At 36.0% G+C, this 12,662-nt stretch overlaps 1 protein-coding gene across 6 annotated transcripts in view; it reads right to left on the reverse strand.

The window, feature by feature from the left end:
• Positions 1–4,292: 4,292 nt before the first annotated feature.
• The window catches only part of LOC135223472 (beta-TrCP-like), a 91,279-nt gene continuing 82,909 nt past the window's right edge, over positions 4,293–12,662 (reverse strand). For all 6 annotated transcript variants that reach the window (XM_064261892.1, XM_064261894.1, XM_064261895.1 and 3 more), the window contains one exon: positions 4,293–9,835. In XM_064261892.1, coding sequence (XP_064117962.1) covers positions 9,832–9,835 — 4 coding nt within the window. In that variant the 3' untranslated portion in view covers positions 4,293–9,831. The remainder of the gene's footprint in view (positions 9,836–12,662) is intronic.

Here is a 12,662-nt window from a genome sequence, read left to right on the forward strand (position 1 = left end):
CTGACGTCACTACCCCACTACGGGGACGGAGATTAAATGACTTATGAATGTTTGGTCTAATGACCTGGCACTGGAACCTGTAAATTATGCAGTACCACATTACAAATTGGGGATTTACTATGAAATGCTACAACTCTATATCATAAAACGTCCCACTATCTTCGTGTATTTCATTAAATTACCGACGTCATCATTCTAATATGATCTCCAAAGAGCCCGAGATATGGCACCGTGGCCTTCTGTCCTCGACAAACTCGGAACAGCCATGAATATCATTCCGTCCATTATTCACTACATCTTTAAGAATGACAGAGGATTACTGTATCATAGCAGCACAACTTGCCATGTATAAAAGTAATCCTGGTATTTCACGATTTTAATACTTCATCAGAACAAAGATCACTTACTTCAGCTCCTCCACTTTTATGTTGAACTTCTGTCTGGGGTTCTTGAACATTTATTCTCTGTCCATTACCTGAATGGATGGATGTATGAGTTTTAGGGCAAAAGCCAGGCACTGGGGCCAAAGAAGCCATTCAGCGCCGTAATTTAAAGTAAATAAATTACATTATAAATGAGTTAATAAGTGTATGAAGAAAATAGTTCATAGATAAATTACCATTACCTGAATACCTCTAAAAATTCTAGTACTTTTTCATCTTCTTGCCAGGACTTTCTTTACCTGTCACATTTCTCCTTTAGCCTAATGTGTGGGAATTAGAACATAAAATTTAGGCCCAGCGTTGGGACCTATGAAGTCATTCAGCGCTGAAAGGGAAACGGGAAGCGAAATGTTGTTAAAGTTGTAACAAGAGGAAAACCTCGCAGTTGCGCTGTGAAATAATTATCAGTCGAGAATGGAAAGATGGATTATGAAATGAGGCGCCATCAAGGAATGAAAGGGGTTGCAGCAAGTGGCCGAAGATGCTGCAAAAACCTTTATTTTTGTTTGTTTGTATGGTGTTTTTACGTTGCACGGAACCAGTGGTTATTCAGCAACGGGACCAACGGCTTTAAGTGACTTCCGAACCACGTCGAGAGTGAACTTTTATCACCAGAAATACACATCTCTCACTCTTCAATGGAAAGGCCGAGAATCGAACTCGCGGCCACCAAGGTGGCAGGTCAAGACCAAACCGATCAAGCCACTGAGGCGCTTCCCGCGTGAGGTGTGCTGACAGCATTGCTCACTTACAGGAAGCAAAATGTTAGGCACACGTTTTTAACAGAAACCTGCATAGTTCATTGGGACCTCACCTTGTACCCTGAAACAACCTCAGCAAAATCGTATAAGGTTTACCAGTGTCTCCAGGTGAATGAATGAATCATGAAATTTGGGCTGAAAGCCGAGCACTGCCTCACTTTAACTAGTTAAGACAGGTTCCAGAAAATAAGAGATGAAAACACAAGTGAAATTGGCGAAAAACCAATGCACATTGTAGTAGTAGCTAGAGGTTAGAAGATTAAAAACATTTTTCCATCTTGGGGCAGAATACTTTTTTTTTCAATGTTTTTACGTTGCACGGAACCAGCGGTTATTCAGCAACGGGACCAACAGCTTTACATGACTTCCGAACCACGTCCAGAGTGAACTTCTATCACCATACATACACATCTCTCACTCCTCCATGGAATGGCCCAGAATCGAACTCGCGAACACCGAGGTGGGACGCAAACACCATACCAACCACGCTTTTAACACCCTTCAGTAATGCGTGGGATGGCTTGAAGTATTATCAACTCAACTAGAGTTACCATATCCCATCGTACTGAAGAATGTCAAGCTTACTGTATGCTTTATTAGCTTAATCATTATTCATATAATGCAATCCGGATATCTACTATTTGTTTGAGATTAAGCCAGCTTTGTGTTAGCACGGGCTTTTGCTCTGCAGCAGCCTGTACCATACGCCTATAATCTTGCTCCCCAAAAACGTAGTTCAATTAATTTGGATTCAAGCTTTCTTTCAAATCAAAATTAGCAAAGACCCAACAGCTAAGCATTTATAAGCTTCAAACAATTTATGAATTTTGAATTTACTGTAGATGGGAACTTCAAGGGCAAATACCATTCGAGAGATAGCATACAAAAAACTAATAACTTCCAATTCTAAATAACAGTGTGTCAAAGAGTTATATTTCTAAGATGCTACATAAATTTATGGAAAATATATATATATATATTTTTTTCCTACTTACCAAAAGGATCTATCAAAATGTGCCATCTTAAAAGAGAACAGAACATAAAATTTAGGCCAAAGGCCAAGTGCTGGGACCTATTGGGTCATTCAGTGCTATAAGGCAAATTGAGAGTAAAAGGTCTGAAAGGTGTAACAGAAGGAACACCTAACCTCAGTTGCACTATGAAACAACTGTTAGGAGAGGGTGGAAAGATGGAATAGAATATGGACAGAGGTATGGTAAAAAGAGTGAAAGGGGTCGCAGCCAGGGGCAGAAGGGACACTGCAAAGAACCTCAAGTAACACCTACACTGCACCATGAGAGGTGCACTGAAAGCACTATCTCTAAATGGTGGCCATCTTGAAAGAGATATAAAACAATGTCCCGGTGTGGGTTTGGAAGAGAAATAACATTTGCCAAAGCCATGAGATACAAATACACTCAGTGCCAAGAGAACTGGCTTCACTTCTAGATGATTGTTAAATAAGTTCTATATTCACTTAATATTCAGCCGTTGGTTTTGCAATACGATCTCCAAACTTCACAAGGCATCATTACTTAGGTGATTAAGGCATTCAAAGAGACTGCAATCCTAGAACAATCACATGACTCTTTGCTACTATAGCAGGGAATAAACTGTAACAAGGCAGGTATCACAACATTCATACCTATTCAGTAGTAGAGGAGGAGGAGATATCAGGATGGAAAGAGTGGTACATTTCTGTTGACTGGGATTCCTAACCTCATAAACAACTAGAGGGAGAACTGTTGATGATGCATCAGAAAGGTCTTCACTGATATGGTGAATCAGTTATCCAAGAACCTCAAAGAGTATCCCAAACCTTTATTGGAATAAAGACCCAAGAGAAACTTTAGCACAGAAGTCTAAAAAATAAAAACTTACATTATCACAAGCTGGAGTTACTTGAAGAGATATGGACGAACTGATACTTGAATGTAAAAATCCTTAAGTCAATAGAAACAATGAATACTTTGTACATAGTAGCCTCAAAGTAATAAAACAGCACCCTCTTTTGAAGGAGCTGCAAAATTAATGTTAAGGGGAAGGCCAGGGCAAAAAGTTAATTCAAAGAAATTGTCGAAAAGCCATACCATAAGTACATATAATTTTGGTAGCAAAAACACGAAAAGCATTCTACTACACAGGCAGAGTAAGATCTCACGTTAGAGATCTATGTGAAAAAAGGACTCGGGTAGGTGAACATCCCAAGTCGTTTAACACATCAATGATCAAATACTTGTTGTACACTCACTGGAAATGGAAAATAAAGTTCAGGGCAATGGCCAAGTGCTGGGACTTATAAGGTCATTCAGCACTGAAAATGTTGAAACAATTGTTAAGACAGGGTGGAAAGTAAGATGGATAAAAGAGAATATGAAAGGAGGTACAGTAAAAGGAACAAATGAGATTGCAACTAGTCCCAAAAGCATGCCGCAAAGAACCCTAAGTAATCCCTACAGTGCACCGCACGAGTGTACTAAATGCGGTATGCTGATGGCACCAATCCCTTAGGATATAATTACTGCAGTGCAGTGCAAAAGAGGGTTAATGTCACAAGGGGCACTGAAAGCACCAAACCCCAAAAAGGGTGCTGCCTAACGAGGATCTGAAAAAAGTGAAATGAAGTAGAAAAATAGTCTTCTCCAACATCATCTCTGCCAAGAAGCGAGCAGTACAGAAAAGTAAGTATCACTGGTATTCATGTACATGCTGCATGTTCCATTCAAGCAAAACTCATTACCACCCTTATGTGTCCATCCCATTCTGCCACCAAGCTCAACATCAGAAGAGTAACATGTAGCTAACAGGCTTTGGAATATTCACTAGTATACGCATCTGAATCAAGATCTTATGAAATACCTCTCTTGCCATGTTATGACAGTTTTGGTCTCCTGTCTATTGCTAGTAAGTTCTCAATAAATCAATCATTATTTATCCTAACAAAAGTTCCCAGTTTCACATTCCAAGTATGTATTAGTTGAAGAACACTAGAAATAAAAATAATAAAAAATTATTTAAATTTCATGGTAACTGGTATCAATAACAAAACAGAAATATTTGATACTTTGAAGGACAAACAAAACTCTCCTTACATGAAATGTCTTTATTTAAGTGATCCATAGTGACTCATAATCTACAAAATATGATGGGTAATGGTGGTTTAAAACACTCACAACTAACAAATATGACATATTAACATAATAGCACAGGCAAAGAAAGCCTTGGCGGAAACCTGGAGATGGTAAAGAACGTGGACTGATGAGGCTATGAAAGGGACCTTCACGCCCGATGTCACAGTGCAAACTGATGTTGCGAGAAATATAAATGAATGCTATGAAAAATAACGATGTTATCTGATGTGTGAATGATGTCGATGGGATGAATGAATATACTGAGATGTACTGTGGCAACATGAGCAAAACTGGACGAAAATCGATGCAATTGACAATTTGCATGAATAAACATGACTGGCAAAATGAAAGGTGCCCATCTGTCGATGAAATGACTAGTAGGATTGGAAGAGGTGAAGTGGGAAACACAAACTTAAAAAGTAATAAAAAATAAGGGAAAAAATCATCAATATATGAGGCTTTACAGGCAATAAGCAAAATGACTTATGACAGATGGAATTTCTTCTTCTATTATGCAGCCAATGGAGATTCATGATTATGCCCAGTGAAGATGGTGTACAGATGAATGCCATACACCAAATGAACATGAAAGGAATGAGGGTGAGAACAATGAATATGAACAAGTGATAGATACTAGCATTCATTCATTCACTTACAACAAAACTTACATACCTACAAAAACAAGAGAAAAATGCAGTTCTATATGTCAAAAATGAGTTTACCGTTTAGGTTCTACGTACTACTGCCTGATTTTTTGGTTTTCAGAAATCAAAATTAAAAACTTGTTGAAAATTAACTCCAAACTAGCCATAATCCTTATCTGTACCACAATATCATCACTTCAAAAGATCAGAACATCACTTCTACAGAAATTGGACAGGCAATTCTTCACACATTCCAAATGAAGAGAAAAAATATACAGTACAACCTTCCCCCCTCCCACAAATGAAAACTAATTTACTGTTATTGAATGTGAATCCCAAAAATATAGGAATCAAAGAAATCCTGAATATCCCAATAAGCATCAGTATACAAGATTAAGAATCAGGGATATTTGAAAGTATATATATCATCACTTCTAACGTGATTAAGTTGAAAACTATTAAGATATGAAGGGTTTGTCCACAGTTTGAAGAGCACCCTTGTTTTCTTAAATCATAAATTATAATACTACCTTGGGAATTCCCTTTGAAAAAAATCCAAGAGAATTCTCCTAAATAAACACTGAATATGAGTTAGGATGTGACGAGTCTCATGCGATCCATTTCCTTATCCTATGCAAAAATAATGCTTTCTCCTAATCAGTCGCTGATAACAATACAATACTGGGGTATCCTATGCTTCCTAAATTTGAATATGGACAGACTTGACATTACATTACAATATTATATTTTCATATATTATATTCATAGAGGCAGATTAGAACTTGCATCTTAAAAAGTCTCCTATCTGAGTTATGGAGGCTTTCTTCGACTGATCAATCTTTTTTCATGTCAGGTGAAAAGACCGCACTAACCACATAATGAATTTGCACTTAACTGTAACTGTAGCCACACACACACTTACCACTGCAATATGCAGTGAACATACAGTCTAGCTACTTCACTGAAGCTGCTAATAATACAAATGTTATGTCAGAGTTAAGACATGCAAGATTTATCTTTTCTGCCATTCTCATGGGGAGTACACATGACATGACAGCATCAGGGGACAACAATCCATACAAAAACGCAGCCATACTAATTTCCAATTCATGTATTAAAAACTTCCATCTATTGTACCACCAAACTAAGCAGACTCCATTTGCACTAGGAATGAAAGTCAAAGTAGTCTGACAGACATATCTTGAAGCCTTCAAAACAATGGATTTCAGTGAGAGATCAGACATAACATAGACCAATTTCATTTTCTTGAAAGGTTGCTTCCCTTCTCAAAAAATGGATCACATGTTATAACCTCTTAATCCCCAGACTATTACCTGTCTTTGAATCTTTGGACAGTTGTTCTTTTACGTTCACAGCTTCTAAACAGTGCAATGCTACACAAGTCAAGGATAGAAGTTCCCCCAAGTTCTCAAACTATGAATCCTACTCTGACCTCACAGATAGGTGTCACTCCATTACACATGCAGGGTGAAGTAAGAGAAAGGATTATTTAACAGACTGACTGAAAATAAAAAATAAAAATAAAAAAAAGACACGAAGGACAGAAGTTACATAGGTGACAACAGATTTTCCTGAAGCAAATATGACTAGGAGAACACTTATCTCAAGACTATTATTGGCATGGAAATAATGAATATACACTTTCAAGCATGAGGATAGTCTGTTTATGTGGCCAACAACCTCCTAAAATATTAGATGGAAGTCAAAAGTCAAGATATGACTCAAAGTAGCAACAGACATTAAGATCAGAAACCCCAAGAAAAAATCCCCAACTCCTAATCAGAATAGCTACTGAGATAACCAGGAACATTTTAAAGCTCTCATATATACAGTCACCTGAAAGTAAGTACGAGTGACACTTGTAACCACCAATGTCAAAAGGAAACAAACACTTAATGTGTGGGACATGATGATGTGATAAACTAATGATGATCAAATGACCTTACCTCCATAAAATTCATCATAAACTGATACCAACAGTAATAAAAAATTTTAACAAATCCAAAACAATACCAATGCCATTAATATGTAGAAAAAAATTATACCTACGGCTGATATATGAGGTATTCATGATCTATTTGTGCCTTTGTTAAAGTTTCCAAAGATATGACAATCCTTTACATATAGTAACAGACTACTCAATATGAAGAAAAGAGCATGAGAAAAAGGAAGAATAATTCATGTGTTAAGTAACTTTTTGTATGCCTAGCTGGATCCCACCAAAGCAGTTAAAAATTTGGCAAGGGCATAATTCAAAGTCCCTTTATTTGAAGATTTATATAAAACAAAACCCTAAATTATCCATTCAGGCATGGAAATTATCAAGTTTTACTATCACCTGCTGCTTGCACAGCCTAACAATGTACCAAATGACAAAGAAAACAAAAATATAAAACACTTGTATATCTTACCAAAGAGCAAGCGTGGTATTCAAGCAACGTAACTGGCATTCTTGGCAACCAATCATATCTCTAAAAACGTCATCAAAGCTCTATTTGTGCAACTTCACATTCCCACACTGTTCAGTAACTATGATAGAGTCAACACCGATGACACACACACTCAAACATAATGCGATATACACATTCTCAACGAATTACATCGCAGCTGATTCTTAGTTCCCAATGATACTGCAAAATCCACAAACAATCGTATGACATTCATATGTAACAGCTTTATGAAAAGATTAGCTTTCAACTGCTCTTTAAACTGTAAAGATTCAACACATGGGGGGTTAACCCCTACAAGAATGATAATTATAAAGGTTTGCTTTCTTCCATTTATATGCTAGGTAGATACGTTTTGCTGTGAGGTTAAAAAACGCACGATCTGTTGTCAGACTGTCAGTACAGTAACGAATTTCAATCCAAAGACAAAACTTAGGTCTGTGGTAAAACTTACCACAAAAATGCAAAAGGAAACTTCAATGATAACCAAGCTTAGGTCTATTTACAGGTGAGGCTTGCAACAAGTGCTATCAAATACTTTCAATGATGTGTAATGTCCAAAGGAAGATAAACCGCACCCTCCGTAAAACATCTACCAGTAAGAGCGTATGAATGTATGCAAGTGTTCGGCTCTGAATAGCTGCATAAATGCAAGTATAACTTTCATCCACACAATGTCTCACACCAGTGAATGATTTCACCAAAGGACAAAAAATGATAAAACTGAAAATAATCCTAAAGAATAATTCCCCCTCCCCTTATACACCAATCAACATTAAAGTTGTTAACAAAAGAATTACAATGTTTCAATATTGACAGAAATATCCCTAACTATAAAAGCACATTTTAAAGACATCACCAGACATCAGATGGACTTACTGGATAACAAAATCTTATTGGAATGAAGTATCGCAACAACCACATTGGCCCCTTGTACAATGCCAAACCTGCACATCCACATGATTGACTTACACTTCATATACATAAATACATATATATATACAGTGTATATACATGCATTCTGTATATAAAGAGTAAAACTGGAAAAAGGGGACAAAAATACATTCTACTTGAATAAAATTGAAAGGGAGAGCATGGATGGTTCTGATGAACAAGATGCTGGCGGTGTCACTGACCCTGACTAAGATATGGGTAGAAAGACAAACTCAGAATAACGGAGAATGTATAAATTTTACAGCAAATGAAACCGCCTCAAATCTACAGTTTACAAAACAAAGTATACTAGGCAACATAACATACTCTTATAATTTTTATTAGCTTTTTACATATGTATCCAAGGTTCAATAACACGATACCAGTGAACGCAGAATAATTTCAATAACAAACGAGACCACTTATTAAAGCTTTCCCAGGAGCTAACATGAGTTTTGATTTCAGTGTCTTTAATACAGTAAATAGTTCCTTACTTTTTGCAAAACATTCAAGAGAGGAATTCTTCTTAAAACTCAGTTATTGCACTTAAAAAAAGAAAAAAAAAAAAGAAAAACATGACACAAAAGCATTTTCTGTTACCAGCTACACTCTGGTAACAGAAGCATCAATTCTGCCATCCACTGAGGAGAGAGCACTGAGCTCCATGTACTCAAATCCAAATCTTAATACATCTTATTAAGAGTTTTGAATCAGCTGAAGCCCATTTTACACTGGAGTAATGAGATCATTAACTGTTGATGACTTTTCAGTTCAACATTCATTAAAAAATTTCCTCACATCACAAAGTCTCTGATCTCTAACTATTTAATCACTGTTGGAAGCAGGACAATGGTAGTTTCTTCTTAAACGACATTCCTTTAACGATTTAGTCCACTCAGGACGCAAGTCTTAAGGAGTTAATGATGATGATAAAAATGAACGGTGCAGAATAGAACAGGCACTGCTGATCTCATACTAGATGCAAAAAATATGTAATTTGCAGCATACTTGACGGTTCGACAATTTTCTCGAGTTATTTCCAATATACACACTTAAATTTGTAAATTTTCACTCACACACTGTAGTTAAACCCCAGGTTGCAAATATAGTCAGAGGATACAAGTACCTCAATAACCACAGGTGCAAAAACTTTCCTTGTGGCTTTGCACCCAAGTCATCTAATTTGCCTATCACACCACAGTAGAATGGACGGGCCGGGGGAGCAGAGGCGCCTTGTTTTCACAGGGCACATGCAGGTCCAGTGCCGCATGTGCACAAACTGTGCACAAACACTAGAATGTCTCACAACAGCACTGAGTTACATCAAGTCCTCAAGAGTAACATCAAAATGTACTCTCGCAGACCACCTTACATGGAATGTCTCCGTACGTCTGAACATTCCAGAAATTTCAGAACACAAATAACCACTAGATCACTAGGTCTCCATACCATTAGCTGCAAAGAAAAAAAAAAGCCAACATTTGTAATTGCACCACAGATACCAGTCCTTAGATTAATAGCAGAAAATGTAAGAAGCCTTTCCACCTCTTGGAAAAGGCTTCATTGAACAGATAGATATCTTGGCTGCTTCTAAGGTAACTAACTCTAGCTTTAAGTAATCTGGTTAAATATTAACCAAATAACTGAATTACAAATTTTGCCATGTCTTAAGTATGGTATCAATGCATGCTAAATAACCACTGATTACTATAATTCTCCGAAACTAAAGCTCCTGGCAACCAGTCATGCACTGATAAAAAATTTTCTTGTACTTTCTTTTTTGTGTATGTCTAAGAAACAACAAATTTTATAAAAAAAAAAAAAAAAAAAAAATTCTTTTACTTCCAAACTTTCTTATTCATTACTGTATACACTGAATTGACAGATGTACTTAACCCTCTTACGCCGATTGGACGTATTAAACGTCGAGTCAAAATGTCTCCCGTATGCCGATTGGACGTATCATACGTCGCTCAAAAAAGTTTTTTTAAAAATTCGCGGAAAAATACTTATAGGCCTACCAGCCGAAAACTTTTGTATCACGCGCCTTGGGGGATGCTGGGAGTTCACGGATCAAGGCGTTGTTTTGTTTACAATCGCTAAGCAGGCGCGCAAGCGCGAATTTCTTTCTTATCGCACTAAAAAGTATCAGTGACACATCTCGGAAATTATTTCGTCACTTTGACATAATTATTGCACCATTTTAAATTATCCTTTACATGAAGTATTATATATGAAAATGTGCGCAATTTCATGCACAATACAACTAAAAAATACTCATGATTGTAGCTTTTATCAATTTTGAAATATTTTCATATAAATAACGATAAGTGCAAAAATTTCAACCTTCGGTCACTTTGACTCTACAGAAATGGTCGAGAAACGCAAATTGTAAGCTAAAATTCTTATATTATAGTAATATTCAATCATTTGCCTTCATTTTGCAACAAATTGGACGTCTCTAGCACAATATTTCGATTTATGGTGAATTTATGAAAAAACTTTTTCCTTACGTTCGTGCGATAACTCTTCCGATAAATTTTTTCGTGCGATTGTCCTAATGTTTGCACCCTTTTAAATTTGCCGTTACATAAAGTTTTATATATGGAAATGTGCGCAATTTCATGCACAATACAACAAAAGACAACCCATGGTTGTAGCTTTTATCAGTTTGAAATATTTTCACATAAATAACGTTAAGTGCAAAAATTTCAACTTTCGGTCAGCTTTGACTCTACCGAAATGGTCGAAAAACGCAATTGTAAGCTAAACTCTTATATTCTAGTAATATTCAATCATTTACCTTCATTTTGCAACGACTTGGAAGTCTCTAGCACAATATTTTGATTTATGGTGAATTTATGAAAAAAAAAAATTACGTTCGCGCGGTAACTCTTCCGAAAAAATCAGAATTTTTTTGTGCGATTGTCGAAATGTTTGCACCATTTAAAATTAGCTGTTTCATAAAGTTTTATATATGAAAATGTGCGCAATTTCATGTAGAATACAACTAAAAATGATTGAAGGTTGTAGCTTTTTCTCTTTTTTCGAAATATTTGCATATAAATCACGATAAATAGAAAAAAAAACCACGTTCGGTCAAATTTGACTCTACCGAAATAGTTGAAAAAAGCAATTGTAAGCTAAAACTCTTACGGCCTAGTAATATTCCGTCATGTTTCTTCATTTTGAAACAAATTTGAAGTCTCTAAAACAATATTGTGATTTATGGTGAATTTTTGAAAAATATATTACCTTCACTCCGCGCGCCGATTCGCGGCCGCAAGTCTCCGAAATACGTACATGGCATTATCCTAATATTTGCTCCTTTTCATATTAGCCTTTTTATAGAGTTTCATATATCAAAATGTGCGCAAATTCATGAAGAATACAATAAAAAATAATTGAAGGTTGTAGCTTTTTCCATCTTCGAAATATGTGCATATGAAAAAATATATATATTAAAATTTCGACATTCGGTCAAATTTAACTCGTCCGAAATGGTCGAAATCTGCAATTCTAATCTAAAACTCTTACAGTATCGTAATATTCAATCATTTGTCTTAATTTGAAACAAATTGGAAGTCTCTAGAACATTATTTAGAATTACGGTGAATTTTTGAAAAAAATATTTTTTTGCGTCCGCGCGTTACGAATTCGTACATCATTTTGTGATAATATTTTTCCGGTGTTACTTTTATTGTTTTACAATGTATTATATATCAAAATGATCGCAATTTAGTGTACAATACAACGCAAAAAAAAGTAACTGGTTAGCTTTGACCGTTTTCTGCACAGCGTGATTTGAATACAATTATGTATGAATTTTTTTTTTTCGCTACCATATATCGCATTATTTACATATGATAATGATATTATTTTTATTTGCATTTCTGATGGTTGCATTCTAAACTTCAGGCAATGACAAAAAAAGGAGCCAAAAATGAACTCTTAATCTTCAAAAGTACGCGCGCTGTAATTTTTTGAAAAAATTATTTTTTCCACTTCCGCGCTCACTCCAAACCAGGCCCGGCATACGGGAGACGTTTTGATTTTTAGGGCTCCGGCTTAAGAGGGTTAATTTACTCTTTGAAAAGAAGACAAACTTCTTGACTTTCCTCAGACCGTTTGAAACGTGGTACTTTTATGATGTATCTGTAACACAGTGCTATCCCCCTTACCTAATTAGTTTTAAACATTTATATATCATCATACAAAATACTAATTTACTTTAAAAAATTTTGTATGGCCCAGGATAGGTAAAATGACATTTAACCATATA

Source organism: Macrobrachium nipponense, chromosome 10 (assembly GCF_015104395.2).
Source record: "Macrobrachium nipponense isolate FS-2020 chromosome 10, ASM1510439v2, whole genome shotgun sequence".
NCBI lineage: Eukaryota > Metazoa > Arthropoda > Malacostraca > Decapoda > Palaemonidae > Macrobrachium > Macrobrachium nipponense.